This window comes from Thermothelomyces heterothallicus, assembly GCF_042370625.1.
Source record: "Thermothelomyces heterothallicus CBS 202.75 unplaced genomic scaffold P884_scaffold_3, whole genome shotgun sequence".
In the NCBI taxonomy this organism is placed as follows: domain Eukaryota; kingdom Fungi; phylum Ascomycota; class Sordariomycetes; order Sordariales; family Chaetomiaceae; genus Thermothelomyces; species Thermothelomyces heterothallicus.
Genome location: NW_027192564.1, coordinates 511479 through 531744, shown reverse-complemented (window position 1 = coordinate 531744; position 20266 = coordinate 511479). Strand labels below are relative to the sequence as shown.

The 20266-nt window shown below is 56.4% G+C and overlaps 8 protein-coding genes across 8 annotated transcripts; 3 read left to right on the top strand and 5 right to left on the bottom strand.

Annotated features, from left to right (window-relative positions):
- Positions 1 to 379: 379 nt before the first annotated feature.
- P884DRAFT_236984 (uncharacterized protein) lies at positions 380 to 1482 on the top strand. The gene is made up of 2 exons (XM_069440014.1): positions 380 to 754; positions 818 to 1482. Exons 1-2 carry the CDS (start codon positions 587 to 589, stop codon positions 1172 to 1174), a joined length of 525 nt encoding a protein of 174 aa, XP_069300485.1. The 5' UTR covers positions 380 to 586; the 3' UTR covers positions 1175 to 1482.
- A 654-nt stretch (positions 1483 to 2136) lies between these two features.
- Positions 2137 to 4564, top strand: P884DRAFT_255359 (glycoside hydrolase family 16 protein). Its single transcript, XM_069440981.1, has 3 exons — positions 2137 to 2697; positions 2807 to 3732; positions 3955 to 4564. Exons 1-3 carry the CDS (start codon positions 2589 to 2591, stop codon positions 4180 to 4182), a joined length of 1263 nt encoding a protein of 420 aa, XP_069300484.1. The 5' UTR covers positions 2137 to 2588; the 3' UTR covers positions 4183 to 4564.
- Positions 4565 to 4914: 350 nt separating this feature from the next.
- P884DRAFT_192948 (uncharacterized protein) lies at positions 4915 to 7751 on the bottom strand (the record flags this gene model as incomplete). The annotated part of the gene is made up of 4 exons (XM_069437719.1): positions 4915 to 5055; positions 5123 to 5815; positions 5876 to 7504; positions 7566 to 7751. 4 exons carry the CDS (start codon positions 7749 to 7751, stop codon positions 4915 to 4917), a joined length of 2649 nt encoding a protein of 882 aa, XP_069300483.1.
- A 1349-nt stretch (positions 7752 to 9100) lies between these two features.
- On the top strand, positions 9101 to 10422 carry P884DRAFT_255357 (ATPase, F1 complex, gamma subunit domain-containing protein). Its single transcript, XM_069440980.1, has 3 exons — positions 9101 to 9679; positions 9741 to 9874; positions 9939 to 10422. The coding sequence occupies exons 1-3, from the start codon at positions 9193 to 9195 to the stop codon at positions 10065 to 10067; spliced, it is 750 nt and encodes a 249-aa protein (XP_069300482.1). The 5' UTR covers positions 9101 to 9192; the 3' UTR covers positions 10068 to 10422.
- A 107-nt stretch (positions 10423 to 10529) lies between these two features.
- P884DRAFT_217385 (flavin-containing amine oxidoreductase-domain containing protein) lies at positions 10530 to 14850 on the bottom strand. The gene is made up of 3 exons (XM_069439350.1): positions 14841 to 14850; positions 14148 to 14679; positions 10530 to 13970 (listed from the first exon to the last, which is right to left on the bottom strand). The coding sequence occupies exons 2-3, from the start codon at positions 14468 to 14470 to the stop codon at positions 10796 to 10798; spliced, it is 3498 nt and encodes a 1165-aa protein (XP_069300481.1). The 5' UTR covers positions 14471 to 14679; positions 14841 to 14850; the 3' UTR covers positions 10530 to 10795.
- On the bottom strand, positions 14611 to 15394 carry P884DRAFT_255355 (uncharacterized protein). The gene is made up of 2 exons (XM_069440979.1): positions 14841 to 15394; positions 14611 to 14679 (listed from the first exon to the last, which is right to left on the bottom strand). Exon 1 carries the CDS (start codon positions 15187 to 15189, stop codon positions 14914 to 14916), a length of 276 nt encoding a protein of 91 aa, XP_069300480.1. The 5' UTR covers positions 15190 to 15394; the 3' UTR covers positions 14611 to 14679; positions 14841 to 14913.
- A 52-nt stretch (positions 15395 to 15446) lies between these two features.
- P884DRAFT_217384 (Sec1-like protein) lies at positions 15447 to 17931 on the bottom strand. The gene is made up of 4 exons (XM_069439349.1): positions 17845 to 17931; positions 17555 to 17750; positions 15724 to 17331; positions 15447 to 15649 (listed from the first exon to the last, which is right to left on the bottom strand). Exons 1-4 carry the CDS (start codon positions 17920 to 17922, stop codon positions 15528 to 15530), a joined length of 2004 nt encoding a protein of 667 aa, XP_069300479.1. The 5' UTR covers positions 17923 to 17931; the 3' UTR covers positions 15447 to 15527.
- A 195-nt stretch (positions 17932 to 18126) lies between these two features.
- P884DRAFT_282700 (ubiquitin-conjugating enzyme/RWD-like protein) lies at positions 18127 to 19182 on the bottom strand (the record flags this gene model as incomplete). The annotated part of the gene is made up of 3 exons (XM_069443612.1): positions 18127 to 18865; positions 18929 to 19079; positions 19135 to 19182. 3 exons carry the CDS (start codon positions 19180 to 19182, stop codon positions 18597 to 18599), a joined length of 468 nt encoding a protein of 155 aa, XP_069300478.1. The 3' UTR covers positions 18127 to 18596.
- Between the last annotated feature and the right edge of the window lie 1084 nt (positions 19183 to 20266).

Here is a 20266-nt window from a genome sequence, read left to right as displayed (position 1 = left end):
GAGAGCAGGCGGTTTGTCATGAGCTATCCAGGGCATCCCAATGGTCCGCCATGGTTCGCCCAGCTTGTGGCTGAAAAGTATGGCGTTTGCAGAACCGGTTGGACTCTCGGTGAGCGTCGTCAGCCGCTCGATCAGCCCTGGCGCCGACGAGGCAGAAAAGGCAGCGCCAATTGGCTCGCCTTCGCCTTCGCCTTTAAGTCATGGTGCGCGACGGGAGCAACAGGGCAATGCGAGCCTCGCCTGCCCACCCTCGCCCGTTCTTCCCCGCATGCATGCGCTCATTCTGGATCCGGATCGAGCGAGCAGCCTCGATCCACACACCGATAAGATGCAATTGCCCGGCGCTCGTAAGTTCGCAAATGCGCAATCACACCAATTAGACTCGGGCCTTCGGATGCCGTGTCGACAACTCGACGGCATCCGACGGCATCCGAGGACCTTCGTTGAGCCTACAAAAGACCCAGCCCACTGCTCGTCCCCATCATTGATGATGGCAGCCCGGTTCACATCTCCCAGACCGCCTAGACGGGTACTCTTCGGCACCTGAACGAACCGCCGACATCCTAGGACGCTTCTCACCTAGCCAATGGACTTGCGGTCTCGTTGTCAACAACCGAGATCGGGGGTGGCAGACCCGATTTCGAGCCCTCGATACCGTGTATCGGAGGTGCTCGAAATCGCCATCTGCTCTCTCTGCAGCGTCGCCATGTGGGAATACACCGTCCAGAATGAAATGATGGAAAAGCGTGACGGAGTCAGTGCTAGTCGGCTCGATTTGGGAACGTTTGTTCGGCTAACCGGTCGAGTAAATAACCAGGTATCCGGTCCGCATAACGGAGCCGAAGACGCCGCCGGCCCATCTGTCTTCCGCCCATCCCCCGGCCTCATGCTCTTTTCCTGCCTGGTGTTCGGCTGCTGCGTTTCCTCCTTTACATACCGGAGACAAGACCAGGACCCGTTCCAGTTCGTCATCTACCTCATCCTCTTAGGTTGCGTTGCCATGATCGGGTACGCCGTCGGGGCCCGTCTCCACTTGATCTTGCTGGGCTATCTTCCGTGGGCAACGTGTGCCGCCATGGCCATCAGCATCTCGGGCCATAGCGTGTACAAGTATCTGAAGACCAATCCTACGGGGCCGGGTCAAGACGAGGAGAAGGCGCGGCTTTGGGGTTGAGTTGCCAGGAAGTGAAACTCGGTCATTAGTCGTCTCGTCGGTCAAATGTTCACGACCCGTACGGAAGCACACTTCGCGTTCACTTCGAGCTGGCGTAACTGGCGATGTGAGGGATGGATGACCCGACTAGATACGTTTTCTATGCTTGATGGCCGAAGATGGCAGGGCCGTCCGTAATCTGAGTGATCGACGGATGGGGTATACGAATGCCGTGAGAATTGCTGCCGAAAAATGTTACTGTCTGGCCAGAACATGGCCCAACTGTTGTACTCCAGGCATGCTCCTTTTTCGCCACGGAAGACAGCTTGCCTGGGCGCTGCTCGAGAGAGTTTCGATCTCCCGAGGTTCTTGATGTGCCGAGGTGAGTACTCCTCGAGGGAAACGAACCGCAACAAAAGCATTTGAACAATGGCGTTGGCCACTTTTATTTTTGTTCGTGTGCTGAGTCTATAGCTCCTTCCACAACTTCTTTTTGCATGACCGATAGACCACGAGGAGGAGGATCCAAAGAAATTAGATGCCTAATCTGTGAATGCCATATCACTCCCACAGTCCCATCACATCCCTTGCTTACTGCTTCGATGGACACGAAGCGCATCACGGGGGAAAGCGAGAGAAAGGAAAGAAAGAAAATAGGGGGAAAGAGGTAGACAACAACAACAAAGGAATACTCTCAAAAGAGCAAAACAAATACGAAATACCCTGGCGAGCCTAAGCATGCTATTATTATTTACGGAGTGCTGACGTCTCCTTGCCTTAAACCGCCTTCAAAGAATGCCGAAGGGCCAGCCGCTCATCAACCAACGAGTCCTGAATGCAGTCAAAAGCGGGGCTCGGAGACCCGGTAATGCCAAGACTCCCAGCCACCAGCACAAGAGAGCTGAGCTCGCTCTTGTGGTTCTGTAGCCTGCCAAGACTTCCCAACCTCCTCCCACTCACACAATGGAGACGAGGCCCGAAATGGCATCCGAGAGCCCACTTTGGGATGACGACAATTCCAGGAGGCTGGTGATGTCGAGTGTCTCCTTCGTCTGATCTGTTGGTCCCTTTGTTAAAACCGGGAGCCCAAAACTTGCAGCGCAAGTCTCGCAAGTTTTCTTAATTGTACGGAATACCAGACACAGTACTCCGTGAAAGGGCGGATAGGGAACATCCGCCAGCAGGTCATCCTTTCAGGGTGGAAGCTATCCGTACCTCCCTATTATCTCCAGCTCTGGCGAAGGCGTAGTGCGCTTTATTTATCTCTTGCTCTGGGGTTATTTTTTTTCTTTTCTTTTTTATCCTCTAAAAAAATAGACAAAACAAAATACTCTTGCTTGCCACGAAGGGACCTTCATACGGAGGGGTTTCACACGGAACAGTCCCTCGGACGACCTTCTTCCCGTTTGCCGCTCGGCGTCGGATCTCCCACAAGATGTTCTTGTTCAGCCGGGGATGGGGAAGAGCAGCAGCCACGGCGGTGGCTCTGCTGAGCAGATCAACATTTGCTCAGACCTGGTCGGCATGCAACCCATTAACATCAAGTGAGTTCCCGTTCCATGTCCCCGTCATCCGGGCAACTCGCCCAGTCCCCCCCCCCCCCCCCTTTTTCACGCCCCTCCCACGCGTGGCCCGCACTGACATCAACCCAAGCAAGTTGCCCGGCCGACACGGCACTGGGCATGACGATACACGTCGACTTCGCCGAGGGGGAGGTCAACTCCTTCGTCCCTAGCGGGGGGGTGCCGACCTACGGCGAGGACGGCGTCAGCTTCACCGTCGCCTCTTCCGGCGACGCGCCGCAGCTGACAAGCATCTTCTACATCATGTTCGGCCGCGTCGAGGTGACCATGAAGGCCGCCCCGGGCGCCGGCATCGTCAGCTCCCTCGTGCTGCTGTCCGACGCCCTCGACGAGATCGACATGGAGTGGCTGGGCGCCGACTCGACCGAGGTCCAGACCAACTACTTCAGCAAGGGCCAGACCACCACCTACAACCGCGGCCAGTTCAACCCGGCCCCGAACAACCAGGCCGAGTTCATCACCTACACCATCGACTGGACCGCCGACCGCATCGCCTGGTACGTCGGCGGCACCCTCGTCCGCACCCTCACCTTCGACGAGGCCAACGGCGAGTACCCGCAGACCCCGATGCAGGTCAAGTTCGGCGCCTGGTCCGGCGGCGACCCGTCCAACCCGCCCGGCACCATCGAGTGGGCCCGCGGCCCGACCGACTACTCCCAGGGGCCCTTCTCCATGGTCGTCCGCTCCGCCGTCGTGACCGACTACTCCACCGGCAAGCGCTACACCTACGGCGACCAGTCGGGCACCTGGCAGTCCATCCGCTCCGACGGCGGCGAGATCAACGGCAACCTGGGCGCCGCCGGCACCGTCTCCGTCACCGCCAGCGCCCCCGCCGCCACCGACTCCCTCTCCCCCACCATCCCGCCCGGCGGCATCATCGGCGGCGGCACCACCGCCACCGACGGGAGCACCGGCCCCTCCCGCACCGTCGGCCCCATCCCGGACGGCTGGGTCATGACATCCGAGGGCAAGGTCGTGCCCATTGGGTCGAGCACTGTAAGTACGTACCAACCATTCACACAGAGGAGGGGAGAGGGAGAGAGAGAAGGGGGGGGGAAGAGAGGAAACAAAGAAGAAAAGAAAAAAGATTACCTCCTGAGAGCGTTTTCTCTCTCTCTCTCTCTCTCTCTTCTTTTTTTTCTTTTTTTTCTTTTTTTTTTTTCTTCAAGAGCGTCTCTTCTTTTGTCTGTTCGCAAAGATGCTGACAACCTGGTCCAGGCACTCCCCGAAGCACAACCCTCCTCCTCCCTCTCGCGGGGGCTCTCTGCTTCGCCCTCAACGGCGGGCTCCGGCGGCGGTGAGACCACCCTCGCCACGAGCACAATGTCGACCCTTGGCGGTGCGAGGGCGCCGACCGATGCGCCCCCTGAGAGCAGTGCGTCGACCGCGAGACGAGACGGACTTCTGCTTGGACTCCTCGTCCTCGCCGCGTTGCTTTGCTGGTAGCGGCTGCTACGTTGCCTCTTTTCCTCTGAAACAATGGGGTGGGTTTTTTTTTGCCTGTTATTTTTTTCCTTCTTCTTTTAGCGCATCGGGAGCATAGTTGGATAGAGAGAGACCAGGGTGCATTTGACGGCGTTACGGGGCATTCACGGCAGCAGTAACTTCATTTGACAGTGGGCATAGAGAGAGCGGAATTCTCAGGCAACTTGATAGGGTAGGCAAACCGTTCGAGCTCGGAAATACTCGTGCGCAGTACTTCATACCGATGTACGTCATCTAGTGGATGAGCGTTTCGGATGGCGGTCTTGATTCAAGACTCCATAAGCACAAACAACCACAGACGATCGCAGATTTAGATGCAACGACAGTTCATCGGCTCAAATCCATCGCCTTGAAATCATAAACGGCATGCTCGTGTTATAGCCTAGACCCGACGAATCTCGAGCTAGGGATCAGTCGGCCAACCCCAGGGCCCGTTTCAGCATAGCGAATGAATGATCCCTTCCGCCTCGGGGCCACTTCGCTTTCTATCAAAAGGAGTAGGACGCATGCCCCCGTCTGTCAACGCCGCAGCTATGAACTTCCCCAACTCTGCTGCCCATTTTCTCCCAGGCATCATAGTTCGTGCGTCTGTAAGGTCAAACAGAGTACACCCTCCATCTCGAACCCGCAGAAGTATGAAAATCTGATTCTCTATTGCCTAAGGCAACGCAACCCATACCGGGTAATGGGCTCTCAGAATTCCCACGTGGGGTCTTTGCCCACGGACTGGATGGCCCAATTGAACTTGTCACGGAGCGTCTTGGAGAAGAATTTCTCGATAGGAACGTTGAATCTGTTCGAGAAGGCGACCGTGAGACGAGGGTCGATGTAGTTCTACAGTAGTGATGTTAGCAGAGTTAGGGTCATGCGATTTGCAACAAACGCTGAGCGAGCAACTCACGATCTTGGATGTGCCAAGGGCAACCTCCTTGTTGCCCTCGCGGTCTGCCGACTGCAACTCGAGCGTCCTTATACGCTCGTTCAGCTTCTCGACAGCGGCTGTCAACTTTTCGACAGTGACGCCCTTGCCCTCGGCCTCGACTTTGTTCGTCTTGTTCTCCTTCTTGAACTTGGCTTCGAGCTCGGAGACCGCCTTAAGGCGCTCCTTGAGCTCCTTCTCCGGCAGCTTCTGCTTGCCGTCTGCCTCGAGCTTCTCGTTGTCCTTCGCAAACTTCTTCTCAATCTTCTCCCGCAATTCCTTTGCAAGAAACTGCTGGTGTGATTCAATCCAGGCCTGGTCAAGTTCGGGATCGAGCTCAAAGAATTCAGGACCCTTCTTCTTCTTCAACTTAGGGTCCAGGTCGAGCATCATCATCTTGGTTCGCCACCTCTGATACTTGAGGCCCTTGATGCGATCGCCAAGCTTTTCCATCTGCGCCTCATGGCTAGCGCCAACAGTCCGCTTGTGGTTGCAGAGAATGGCAACCTCGCGATTGCAGTCATTGTAGAGCTTGATCTTCTCGGCCATGGTCCTGTCTTCCACCTTCAGGTTCTTGAGGAGCTGCGACATGGTCCAGGACGCGTTGTAGGTACGGAAAACCTTGGCCGTAAGCCCGGGCATGTAGCTGGAAAGGTGTTTATTCAATTGGGAAGTCTGCGAAGAGGATGTTAGCAAACCAAGTCTACCGGTTATGCGGTATGCCGTCCAGCTTACCGTCAGCCTGTCGAAGATGTCGTCTCCCTCCACCTTGGGAGGCTTTTTGAACATCTTGAGATTCTTGAAGACTTGACGATCCACGGTGAATTCGTTGTAGAAGCGAATGCTGTCTTTACCCAGGAAGTCAAAGATCACAGTGTTGGGTTCTTTGAGGGTGACGTGCTCGTATTTCAACGAGCAGCAGCCGACCGTCTCGGCCTCATTCTCCGTGTCCTTTTCATTTCCAGCTCTGAGCGCAAACTTGTCGATCAGATACATGGCAGTGGCACGCTGCCGGTCTGCCATGACCTCGCTCTTGAGCTCCCTTGTGTAGTCGGCGCGAATGCGGTCGATGTGCTTTTTGAGCTCCCGAGCCTTCTCGAACTTCTTGTAGTCTGCTTGTCCCTTGATGGCACTGTTCGCAGCCAACATCACGTACTTGTAGTTACCGTTGACATTCTCTTGCCACATGGCGAGCCAGGTCGCTTTGTTGTCGTGCTGGACGGCCTTCCACTTGTGCCCAGGAGGTGGAGAGGGAACCTTCGCCTCCTTCCCAATGTTGATGGTAACTTGCTCGGGCATCACACGCTTTTTTACAGTACCAGTCTTGGGGTGCTCGCCGCGGCCGCGGAAGAGGCCCGGAGGTTCAACGCGAAAGTTGCCCACTCTCTCCTTGCGGCCATCCCACTTGCAGTACATGTAAGGAGCCTCTAACTTCTCCTTCTCGGCCTTCTCCGCTTTCTTTTCAGCGGCGGGACGTGCCTTCTTCGCATCGCTGATCGCCTTGTAGTGCTCATAGATCTTGGTGAAATCGAGCTTCTTGAACTCTGTGATGTCGACGGGATTGCCGTCCGAGTCCTTGGCGCCGCCGGTCTTCTTCAGGATGTCCTTAAAATCGTTGAAAAAGTTCTTCTGGAAAACTGGATTTTCGACGTTCTGCGTCGAGTGAAGCATGGAGCCAAAGAAAGTCGCAACTTCTTCTGCGTCAACGTGTAGATCAACGGGCTTCCCGTCGTAGTAGAGCTTCACGTGCTTGGGAAGTGGCTCATATGGAGGGGGAAAGAGCACACCATTGTGCTCAAGCGTCGTCCACTTGATCGTGTCATCTTCTTTCTTCGGCTCGTCCCACCACCGGTATTCTTCCTCCTCTTCCCCTTCGCTGTTCTCCTTCGACTCCTCCTTCGGCTCCTCCTTCACAGGCTTGGCGTCTTTGGCGGCCGCATTATCTTTGCCCTTCTTAGGTGGCGGAGCGGCCTTCTTGGCCTTCTTTGCGATGGGGGCATCAGAATCAGAATCCGGCTCCTTTTTAACACCGTTGGTCTTTTTCGCAGATGAGACGCCATTCGACTGGCGCTTCTTGGGCTTTGCCAGCGGCTCATCGTCGGACTCTTCCTTGATCGACTTCCGAGGCGTGGCCTTCTTTGTCTTCGCGTCAGCCCGGATGGATTTGGCTTCCTTCGCAGCGGCCTTCTCAATGTTTGCCCTCCTTTGCGCAATCTTTGTCCCTAGTGGTTGGTCGTCATCAGATGATTCGAGGGTTGCCGTGTCCTTGACGGATGGAGGCAGCTTCGAGCCATTCTTCTTGGCGATTGGCTCATCGTCGCTGTCTGGCTCGGCTTTTTGGTGTTGCGATTTTTGCCGTTTCGCCTGAGTTGGTCAGCCCACACTCATCTGTGGAAACTCCGGCAGAGGATGTGGGCAATCCTACCAATGGAGCGCCGTCGTCACTATCCGATTCCTCTTTGTATTGAACTGGTTGCCCAGCCGAGCTGCGAGATTTGCGCTTGACGGTCCCATTGGGTGCCGAGTCGACATCCATCTGGTCACTGACCGGGCCATGACGAATTGAGACGCCCGGAGGCGCAGGGCGCGCTTTAGATGCAGACTCGTCCATCTCGCGGTCGGCAGAGGGCGATACCGTGGGAGCGGATGCTACAAGAAAAGAGCGTCGGTTAGTCCGGCTGGTACTCTGGGGGTAAGTCTTGCCAGCAACAATCTGGGCAAAGCTGAAGGGGTGCCGCTCCGAAGACGCGATGCGCATGAACGTAGGACCCATCGAGGCACCTTCGTGCATTGTGAATATCAAAGGGGGGAAAGCGCGGTGTTGCGTATTTATGTCGACAACAAACTTACCGTGACTGGCTTTGGCAAGGGGGACGTCGTCGTCTGAGCTATCGGGACGCATGTTGACTGCAGGTGTTTTCGATTGAGGTCGTGGTGCAATCTGGAAAGAGGGTTGGTGGTGGTGATTCGGTCGGATCAGCTAAACTTTAAGGTGGCTGAGCCCGAGTCCAGAACGACTGGAACGCTGCGAAGGTCGCGGCAACTTGTATAGGTAACCGAGGCACGGTGAACTGAGCGGGGGAAATCAAAATCAAATACGGTCTTCGGGAGGGCGCGGCAGCGGGGAAGATAAGAGGTAGCGAAAGAAAAGAAAGAGAAGGAGGAAGGCAGAACGGCCGGGAGGGAAAAGGAGGGGATTCAACGAGCCAGAACTTGGGGCGAGAGTGAGGTTAAAGATTGGAATCTTCGGGGCTCCACTTCGCAAGCAACCCGAGCGTCAGCCTGCCCAGGCTCCGGGGATGAACCATTACTTTCGTCTTGTCAGGTATGTATGTATGTACGGAATACGGAGTAATCAGTGGGAAAATTACCAAAAGTCGGCCACCGTGGCACGCAGAGAAGGTTCGGGCAGGGGAGGGACTTCCCAGCAACGAGTGAAGTGGAGCGAGCCACAATCTGACTAAGCAAATGTCTTCTCTTGGTTCCACCGGCCAATCGCCAGCTGCCGGGAAAAAGGGCGGCTTTGAGTGCACGAGCACGAACAGGAAGCGGAAGGAAGTGGAGCCGACAGCAGCAAACCTCTCACGCCAATTGCAGACTTGCGTTCAATTGACCTCAAACTACCCGATCAATTGACGCCAGCACACACCGTGGTCAACCGGGGCCACAGCCAGCAGAGACGGTCTCTTTGAAATAGTGCAGCATCTCATTTCGCAATGCTGTCCCGAGCTGCCCGCCCGGCGCTGAGGGCCGGTGCTGCCGTCTCGTCCCGGTACGTGACCTCCTGCCACTGACTGGAGCTGCCGATGAGGTGAGGTGGATTTGGGAGGGGAGATGGGGGCGAGGTTGAGGGAGGGCCGGAAGACTTTTTACAGAGCGTTTAGGACGGAGGAGGCGATGGATAGGAGCCTTGATGCAATGACGAAGAGAATCCCGGCTAACCGACGACGACCACGCGCAGAGCGGCCGCTCCGACAGCCACCTTCGCGACGCTGCGTGAAATCGAGGGCCGCCTCAAGTCGATTCGCAACATCGAGAAGATCACCAACACGATGAAGATCGTTGCCTCGACCAAGCTGACGCGTGCCCAGCGCGCCATGGGCGACTCGCGCAAGTACGGCGAGACTAGCAACGAGGTGTTCAAGTCGGCCGAGACCAAGTCGCTCGAGGGCGAGGGCAAGAAGAAGCTGCTGGTCGTCTGCAGCTCCGACAAGGGTCTTTGCGGTGGTATTCACTCCGGCCTTTCTCGCTACATCCGCCGGAGGTCGCTTGAGGACTCCAACTTCGACCTCGTCATCCTTGGCGAGAAATGCCGCTCGCAGCTGCAGCGCACCAACGCCAAGAACATCGTCCTCAACTTCGCCGGCGTTGGCAAGGACGTCCCTACCTTTGCCGAGGCCCAGGCCATCGCCGACCAGATCGTCCAGCTCCCCGGCGACTACTCCGACATCGAGATCGTCTACAACAAGTTCATCAACGCCACCAGCTACGAGCCCGCTGTCATCACGGCTTTCAATGAGGAGGCCATTGCTGCGTCCCGTACGTTGAGTATCATGATATTGGCTCGCTTTCCACGCACGGCGCTGACCGCATCGTTTAGCCAACTTCGCCGCCTTCGAGGTTGATGAGGAGCTGCTTTCCAACCTCCGCGAGTACACTCTCGCCAACTCCCTCTACTGGGCTCTGACTGAGGGCCACGCCTGCGAGATCTCGGCCCGTCGCAACGCCATGGATGTGAGTCGCTTCCCTCCCCTCATTCTGGCCTCTCCTCCGCGGAGCTGACCTCGATAATCTTCAGAACGCCTCCAAGAACGCCGGCGAGATGATCAACAAGTACCAGATTCTGTTCAACCGCACCCGCCAGGCCGTCATTACCGGCGAACTGGTCGAGATTATCACTGGTGCTACTGCCTCGGAGGACATGTAAGGGGTTTCAGAGCGCGTAATTCCCATAGACCGAGGGGAGAAAAAGAGCGCGGGTTGCAGCGGCGACGGGTTTCGTTCTTTCTCACCTGCGTAAAGCACCACAGTAGAGAGAAGAAGGGAGTTTTTTCTCCCCTTTGTATATCAAGCAGCAGAGACTTCGCCCTGCATCCGGCCCTCAGTGTACCAACGCCTTCCAATACAAACTTTCTTTCCGATCTTATTCTGCATTTCAGGAAACCATTTGCCCCTGCGATACGCAATCTCTCTTTGCGGTGAGCACTAATAAAATAATTCCTTGTCAGCTGCCGTCCCTTACGTCCCTTAGTGATTACTTCAAGATCCAACTTCCATTCTCTACTACCCTGGCTCCGTCAACCCCCCCCCAAGAAAAAAAAAAAAAACCTCCATCATCGCAGACAGGCAGCCGCTTTTTCTTGCAGGGCCATATAGTACATGTACGGGTCGCTATTATATATCATAGTCTCGCTAATATGTATGTACCGATCCACCTTCCATACCTTCCAATGTCCCCAGCAACAAAAAGCCGCAAAACTTGGTCCGCAAAAAAAAACCATTCGATTCTGTGCGCAGCCTCATGACGCCGTCAAACATCGAGGCCACAATGGGCCACTAGAAACAATGTATACATATCACACAGTTACACAATAGGTCAAGGTGAAAACGGGCCAGGTGAGAGAGAAGGGGTGGGAGAGGGTGGTTGGCGCTCACTCACTCCGCCATCGCCCTCCCCGTTACCTTTCCTCCCCGGCTCGAGCCCCCCGCGTCCTCGGCGCTGTCCACATCCATCTCGTCGCTCGCCCCCGCATCCGCTTCCCCATCGGCCTCCATTTCCACATCACTATCAAGCTCGGCATAACTCTCCACCTTGGCCTTACTCCTCCTCCTTTCTGCAACGTCGCCGTCACCACCTTCAGCGGCAGGAAGCGGGTTCTCCCGCACCCACTTTCCCCTCACCTCTTCCGCCTTGCCATCCCACTCCGCCGCAGCAACCTTCCACGCCTCCAGCGCGGCCGTATACGCCCGCTTCTGTTCCTCTGCCATCTCCAGATACGGCTTCCTCTCCTCCTCGCTCGCGTCACGCCACATCTTGGCGCTCATGACGCGCACCTCGTTAGGCGACGGCTTGCCTCCACCTTTGCCGCTGCCCTTCCCTCCGGAGCGCCGGCCGGCTTCGAGGCGCCTTCGCGCGTCGTCGTAGTGCGCTTTGCTGTAAAAGATGTAGGCGTTGGTGGCGGGCTTGGGCGGCGGGAGAGGGCGCGGGCCGAGGTGTGCTGTTATGTGCTCCCAGAGACGGGCCTCGTAGGCTTCGAGGCGGGCGCGGGCGGTGACTTCTTTGGTGGCGGTGGTGTTTGCGGACGGGCCTGTTTCTAGAAAACCGGCCTTGCGCTTGCTCCCGAGGAGGGAGGACGAAGAAGAAGAAGAAGAACAAGAAGAAGAAGGGGGGTAGTCTTTGGGCAGGATGAGCGGGGTGGGCACCTGGATGGGGCCGAGCATGGCGTCAAGTACTTCGGAGGCAGCTCGGAGACCCGAGAGATATGCGCCGTGAACGGTGGCGGGGTGGGTGCCGCTGGTGTGTTCGCCCGCGAAAAAGAGATTGCCGATCGGGCGGGCCATGGTGTCGTAGTCGTCGGCCTTCATGTCCGGTCCCGCGGATGAGTAGCTGCCGCGAGCGAACTTGTCGGACGCCCAACGCGTGACGACCGCCTCGATAGGGTGAGGGACCCTGGGACCAAAGACGCTGCGCAGGATGTCGGTGGCTTCGGCGACGAGATCGTCGTTACAGGTCTGTTCGGTGTCGAAACCGGCGTCGCCAGCCATCAGAGCAATCAGGACGGGCAGGCCGCTGGTTTTGGTGACGTTGAACCACTGGAAGAAGCGGCCCCGCTGGGAAGCATAGTCATTCTGGTCCAGGCTGTGACGGTTGGTCGGATTCCTCAACACGCCAAAGATATCGCGGTCTTCATCCCAGAATGGTTCCTTGTAGACCAGGATGACCTTATTCAGGACGCCGAAGCCGAGGCGGCCAATGGCGTCTGACTTCCAAGCCGGTAGCGGGGGTTCGAACTTGACACTCCCGTGCTTCAGCACTCCCAGCGGGATGGTGCTTACGACAAAGTCGGCCTCTATAGTAGAGCCATCTTCGCAAGTCACCGTCGCGGGGCCTGTAGGACTGTCGGACGTGTACGTGATCTTGCTGACGGGAGATCTTTGTTTCACGTTCAGCGGCGTAGGCAATTGCATGAGACCCCTCGGCACGCTTTGATAACCGCCTACAACCATGGAGTGGCTGCCCTCCCATTCGTTGCCGGCGTCGATGTCCCACCCTTGGAGGCTGAGCTGATGATAGTTGATTGCGTTGCTGTATTCGAGGTTGGCAATGTGCCAATTCATGAGCCTGAAGTCTTGCGCGGTGAGGTCCAGCAGGCTCCTGTACTGAGCAATCATCTTGTCTGTCACGCTCCCGAGAGTGGCGTTGGGCTCTTTGGTTGCTGCTTCCAAATCTATGTCCGCGTCCTCACTCACGCCTTGTTTCAGTGTCCAGCCTATTAACTTTGCCTTGTGCGCCGCCTTGAGGGCGCCCGGTGTCCCCGGCTCTGTGTGTATCTTTCCGGTGGCTCTATCGGTTGACACTGGCACGAGATTCACCTGGGGCGCCATGTTCTGCTCTGAGACGGGTACGGCATACGGCTGGGCCGCGGCGGATTCTTCTGCTTGCCGTATTGTCTTGTGCGTTTCAGCTGAGCTGTCCTTGCCCTCGTCAATCAGATCTCTGTTACCCTCGATCAACTTCGAGATAGGCTGCTTGAACTTGTACTCGCTGACTCGGTCGAGGCAGTCATTATAGAGGTTCTCCACTAGTTGGTCTCGATGCAGATCTACCGGTTTGCCGTTCGAGTCGTATAGGGTGGTCTCTGGCCTTAGGAAGTGGTAGGCGAGGCCAAGCTGCCCTCGGAGGAGGATGTTTAAGGGGTTGCCCCTCTCAAAGCCGGTAATGATCATGCCTCCCATCTCGGCTGTGAATCGCATCCCCTCGAAGTGTTCTGGAATCTGTTTCGGCCGCGACTTTAAAGATCGGGAGTAAACTCTGCCGCCCACCCGGTTCCTGCCTTCGAGGACGATCACTCTGGGCGGCTCCTCGCCCATGCTGCGGAATTGTTTCGCGTACTGCAAGAACAGGCCCTCGAGTTGTCTCGCACAGCCAAGGCCAGACATCCCCGCTCCGATGACGACCACGGTTCTCTGCTTGCGACTGGGCGATTCGCTCTGCTTGCTGTGTTTACGCGGTGGCCGTATCTCGACACATCCAAAGTTGATGTAACCTCGGCGGACAAGCCAGTCGAAACAGAGGCTTGCAACGTCGAACCATCTCGGGTCCTTGGCACAACCGACAGCCTCCTCGCGGGTGACTGGAATCTGCGGGTTCCTGACCCAGAGCCGCAAGACACCATTCCTGATGTTCAGGTAGGTAGTCACTTGGGTATGACTAATGTGGTCCCGCAGCATCAGATACTCTTCTTGGTGGAGTGAGTAAGGATTGAGCCTCGACGCCTCGGCTGCTGCGACGCACTGCATCGCATACTCGGGGAGGGGCAGGTCGGAGGGAATGGAGACCTTGGGCCGTACATCCCACTTCCGCCTCGGTGTGCCAGTCGATTGGCTAGGACATGCAACACCAGGGGCCGGAGCCTCTCTTAGGACGTCGTGGTCGACAGGGGTAGTAGCCTTGCTCGATCCTGATGGCGCGTGGGACGAGAGATCGGACTGGTCGGACAAAGAAGAGAGCGAGGATAACGAGGAGGATTCCTTTAGGGGGGTCCCATTCTGGACAGGAATCGACGGCGTCGCGGCCGGAGGCGGCGCTTGGGAAGCAGGTGCTGGTATTCTAGTGATAGGTTCAGCAGACAGCCATGAGATTGTGAATTAATTAAAGCACTGGTATGAAGCTGCCCAAGGGGGGGAGGGGGGGCGCCTGTGTGGATGAGACGACAAGACCTGCCCCGTCATGAAGAACGGCAGACGAAGAGTGTGGGTGAGGAGCAGGTAGGACCACAGGACATACACTGTCTTTTCCTCGGAGGCCGGAGTGGCCGGGGTCGGTGAGGTGGCCGATTCGGGCGAGTCTCCCGTCATGTTGTTCATGTGCTCAGTCCAGACCACAATCTCAGGAGCAATGTCTTCTGAACCGGTCGCGGCAGTGTGCTGAACCACCTTGGACGTAGCCTCTAGGTCCGACCCGGTGCTGGGGGGTGGCGATGGGGGGTTGGCGGGACTGGCGAGTGAAGTGCGTGGTGAGCGGCGTGGGTCGGTCTCCCCGGTTCCCTTGGAAAGGTCCTTTCCTGAACCGCTAAAATACCGAGCGCGGGACTTCGGAGAGGTTTCCATTATATCGTTAGAGGCCGCGGGTCACTGGGCTGTGATATTTGCGGCCGGCGTGGTCGTCAGTGCTGACGGGTGCCGCTCGGCCTCGGGCTATATAAGGCACGGAAGGATTCAGTTATGAGGAGCGATGGAGTGCCACAACCCAGCGAACTTATAAGCAGAATGTCAGATGGACGTCGGCTGTGGTTATGAGAGAAAGAGGGCCCGAAACTCTGCTCTGCACGCATCAGCATGGCTTCTTCAGGACATGGACGGATGACGGGGGGAAAGTGATATGTGAAGGTCAAGGGTGCGTGTCAGAGAATCGATGCTTCAGAAAAGACTGGCGTGCCAATGTCCAATCGTTAGGCTAGGGAATTGCACATCACCGTACCTCGAACACACATATCGCCCATCATGCACTCTGTGCCATTCGAATACGCTCGGGATGCGGTTGCCTTCCAAGGTCAATGATACAAATTAGGAAATTTTGTCACTGAGGAATTGCGCCTCGACACCCCAGGGTGGCTGTCGTCTTGGTGGGACGAGGAGTAATCCGTACTCGGGTGACGGTGCAAGTTAGCTGATCTCCACTGCAGCGCAACTTTGAGCCTGGGCCCGCCTGACTCGCTGCATTGAAGCCACCATTTCAGGCATGGCGCCATCACGTGAGGGTAAACCCGAGCGCCTTCTGCAAGACAGTAAGACCCCCCAACAACCACTAGAAAGACAACCTCCCTCATGTCTTAGCTACCAGGTGCCTGACCTGGGCTACTTGCCTGATCGAAAAGCTACCTCGACCCTAACTCCGTGGAAACCTCGGCTGCCAGGGACCCCATCTCGGCTCCCCACGATTTACAAGACTCGGGCTCGGTCGCCTTTCGGAGTTCCCAACTCCTCATCCGGCACACCTGGGGCCCTGGGGCGAGGACTAGATCCTGTCTCGTTTCACAGAGAGCTGCTCTATATCGCGTCCCCCCCCCCCCCCCCCAACCTCCCAGTTGAGCCTCTTGAGATCACCCGTATTAAGTCCAGGTCGCCATATACTGCTAGAATGCATTGTTTCTTCGGGTATCGCAATTCATCGCGCTTGTTGCGCAGCCTGTGGGCTGCTCTTTTCGAACGTCCCTCTCTCTATCGCGGCATCCATCATTCGGTTCCCGCTAATGATCGAGGTAGTGCATATGACAAAGTTTCTCCGTGCTGCCCGACCGAGCACATATGTTAGTGATCACGTCCTCATTGGGGTCCGGATCGTGGCCGTAGCCCCAACATACCTTCCTCTTGCTTCGCCAGGAATCTCAGCGCCGCGATCTCTGTAAATGTGATGCCGCCCACAAACACAACAAACACCGTCTTCTTTTCGCCGCTGCCCGACAACAGAGCCCGCGCCTTAACTGCCTTGTCTTCGCCCTTTTGAACCTCGTCGAACGTCTGCCCGCGGGCGTGTTTCACGGCGTCGTCAAATCCCCGCCAGCCCTGTGCACCTCCCGCTGCCGCACCCGATGCGCCGCCTGCCGAGCTGCCTCGGGTGATGGAGAGCAGGTACTGCTTTTGCAACACGCACTGCACGAGCCGCACGGAGAGCGGTGCGTAGCCGCTGTAGACGTAGGCGATGTCGTTGGGGTCGTGCTCATTCACTTCGTCCACGATGAGCCGCAGCTGTTTCCGCAGGTATGTATAATTAGTCTTGGTACCCTGGGCACCCACGGAACCAGTCATGGGAATCATCGACGCCAAGGGCGACGCTCTAGATAAGAGCATCTGCAGGCGCTCTAGGTTATGGAGGGTAAGGAGGTGCTGATATCCGTATCCCTGCAGGATCAGCCGCCGGAAATGGTCCAGTTCTTTGGTCTTGATCCCTCCAGAGATGCACGAGTAGATGCACAATAACCTGAGGACTTGGGGTAATGGGGTATCACGGGCGATAAGCTCCTCGATCGCATCGAATTGCCCCGAGGGATCCGCACCTGCCGCCAGGTTCTGCTGGACCTCGAGCAACTTGTTAAACCTCTCAGTCCGCGTGTACTTGATGATCTCTTCTGCCAGGCCCGTATGGATCTTTAAGCTCTGCTGTTCAGCTTGATATCCAGGAAGCTTCTTTACAAACTCTTTGAGTTCCGCCGTCGTCTTGGAGCTATGCCTACTTTCGTAGTCACTCTTCAACCGTCGGGCTATCTTATTCAGGAGATTGCCGACGACAGTAAAATTAGAGTCGCGAAGCTGTGCGAACAAGGGGTCCGACCCATCCAGCTGGATCTTGCGCTTTCGCGACTGCCCGTTGTTGGACGGGGCGGCTGACGACGTACCCGCCCCTGTCGGCTGCGCCACGGCACCAACGATGGTCGAATCGACGTCGGTCTGGTTGTTTTGGATCCCAAACACCTCGTCTATAAGACCCTCGTAGGTGAGTTGTGTCAAAAGCGGCGTGACAAAATCGACCTCACGGTCGATTATGATGACGTTCTCGATAGTAGTGCTGGGGGATAGCCCGGCCGTGTCCGCCTCGGCTGCGTCCTCATCCGCAAGCAGTTCCTGCCGCATGCGGATGAGAAGATCGGCTACTCGTTTAGCGTTGTCACCCTTGCCGATGATGCGAGGAAACAGGCCGTGTTTCTGCTGGATCCCCATCAGGGCACGGGCGAGCAGGAAGAGAGGGGTTGGGTCTTTCGCGAGGTACAGATCCCTAAAGGAATCGCTCAGCTCGAGCGACAAGACATCTGTTTCCAGCGGAAAGAAGAAGAGGGGCAGCTCGGCGACGTTGGTGTCACCCAGAACACCGGCTTCCTCCAGCACCTTGTCCGACAGCAGAGTCCGCCGAGGCACCCAGAAGATGTGGAATTCGTGAGGTGATTGACTCTCGCGTTGAAACCGGATGATCTGGTCTGCGGGATTGTCAGCACACTATGATGCTCTCAACGGCATGTCATGCGACGATTAGTGAGAGTATAGGTAGGTGCCAGGCCCGATTGGCTTCGTATCCGGCTCATCTGACTGACAAACGCTGAGTGGAGTGAGAGCTCGGCGCTGTCTACTCTAGAGCCGAGGACTTGATGCATAGGAAGTTGGGGGAGGTGGGGACGAGGTGAGGAGCCATCCTGTGCTCACCTGCGATGGCATGAGCATTGCGGGCGGACTCGCCGCGAGCGACGAACACAACATTCCGTTGGCTCGTGTCTGTATTTTTGTTCTCCAGGAAGAAGAAATTGTCGACGCCGTAGTCGCGAAGAGTGGAGGCCTTGACCACGACACCGAGTGGACCAGCCAGCTCCTTCTCAATCACGAGGTTCTTCTTGCCGCGAACCTAGGCGACGCACTGCCCGTCAGTCTCAGCGGTCCAGCGCCTCGCAGAGCCCAGCGTGGAGCATGGCGCGTCTCGACCGAATGCATCGACTTACTCCCTCAAGGAGATGGAGCAGATCCTTGCGCGCCTTGTCCCGGAGCTGCTCCGTGTCAAACCCCGCACGAGGAGCCATGATGCTGAGCTCTCCATGTGGTGATTTTGTGGTTGTTGGGTGGAACCTCGGTCGGGCTTTGCGAAGCCTGCCGAAAGCTGGGGCGCAAAGGACGAAGAATGCCTTGTGGGTCGCTAGTTATTTGAAGTCTTGGCGTTGGCCCAAGCTTTACACGAGCACTTTGCGCTTCACTTGTCGAGACCAACCCGCTTTCAGTCATCGGTCGCCTTGATCCAACACGTATCATATCGTTCATTCAGCGCTGTCGGAGTCACACAGGAATGCTGTTAAGGCTATATCAAAATTTGAGTGCTAAAAGCGAATGCATTTTGCGCCTGTTGCTTCCCTTCATCAATCAGTGACCACTGATTGGATGCGTCTTCGTGCAGCTCCGTCCGTCATCCAGGAATCCACCAAAGACCAGATTATCCCAACCCGACCCTGCGCCTGGCAGACCACGATGATTGGGCGCACTGGGACCAAATTGACGTGAGGGCTGCATACCAGGACCGGCCAGGAGCGAGGGCGGTCGGAGGGTTGGTCCTAGCTCCATAATGCATGCAGTCAAAAACGTTCGCAGAACCGCCCGAGGCGTCAGGAGAAAAGCCACAACCAAAGATTCGTGAGGATCATAAGAAGGCTTATGACTTGGAGTAACTTTGGTGCCGCTCTCGGGGACTTCAGCCGGTGCTGCGTCACACGTCGTTATCATGATAGTAGAACTGGATGTCCCTAGGTCGCATAGTGTTGCCCCGAACAAATTCCTCATCCCCAGGAGGCCGCTTGTTCTTGGAGTTCCCGGTAAGCATGCTTTGCAGGCTCATACAAACGCTCTCGACGTTCTGCACGGGGCTCCATCCTTGCTGGCCGAGTAAGTCGAGACAGATGATTCCGTTGGAGTAGATGTGAGGATGTATCGGGATTGGACGGTCAGGAAGCTGGACGAAGACGACTTCGGGAGGCTCTAAGAGCAGAAATATCAGGAACTTGCTTCTTCCCTTGGCGACAAGAAGCGGGGAGGACAAACCGATAGGGTATGACGAGCTAAAACGGAATTTCAGCCTGTATGTTTGGTTTTGGTAGAGTGGGTTGTTATCCAGCACCTTGATGTCCAGCAGCCATTCCTCGAAATTGTCAGCCGAGACAAGTTCGATCCCTGGCGGCAGCGAGCTGCTGATCTGAAAGCGCACAACGTCAGAGATGCACGGGCTTCAAGGATAAGTCGTGGCAAACCTTCTGGAGCTCCTTACCCAACCTTTTCGCAGCAAACGGCGCCGACATCTTCTTCTATCGTGACTGTGATTCCGATGATGAACAGCTGAGGGGAGTTGTGGCGGGGAGAGAGCTGCAGATGGTGGGGTGTGGGGAATATTCAAGTATGTAGTGTACTACGGAACTGAATTGATTGAGTCGTGGAGTGGGGGGAGGGGCAAACAGAGTTAGTGACGACAAGTGCGAGGTTTGAAATGAAAACGGTCCCCCTGGAACATAATACCTCAGGTCTACCCGGGGCTGGACGTGAGAGAAAGCATCGCGTTCAAACGCGGGGGTGGGCAAGACCAAGGTCGCTTGACCACAATGGAACGCAACGCAGCGCAACGGGAGGGATGCGAGGCTCCACCAGCCGTCAGACACCTTACCCTCTCGTCCTGGACGAGACCCAGCAGGAGGGAACCAAGCCGGGAGAACCACGCTGCTCCTTCATTGGTTGCAGAAGCAGGCGGCTCAAGCTGGATCGAGTTCGGGCAGCATCCGGGCCGGCAAGAACCTAAACTGCACTCAGCATCTCTCTCATAAAGTGGCACGACGCAACAACCAAGCAGTGAGTATCTTGACCTTTAACGCGGCCTCACCGATGACATGCACGGAAGGCGACAGCTCACGCGTTGTTTGTGCTATGAGCCAAACTGAGAGCCCAATGCTTATCACTGCACAAGAGCGCCAGGGATGTCCATCTATCAAAGGGCCCGAGCATCTACCAACCTTTTCTATAGCCACCCGACAGCTCCCCGCCCTTCGCTATGCCTTACAAAGCAGCGGCAGTGCAGTGCAGTCCTACCCAACTTTTGTCGTTCTAAGAAGATTGTTGTCAAGAATTAAGCATCATGAGAGGCAGCAGCCAAAGGCTTGCCCGCCAATGAACGTCTTATGAACTTAGGCATATATGTCTTCATGACTGACCCAAATTGAATAACTGTCTGAGGAACTCCGTAGCTAAGGTACCTCATGAGTTTGAAGGGTTCCTGAATGATATCTGGCGGCAATAATCCGTCTAGCCGTCTAGCCCCGCCATCCGCTCCTCCAATCTTCCGCGAGTGGGACCCTAGCCTACTGGTGGATGTAACTAACTTTCTTGTTCGGAAGA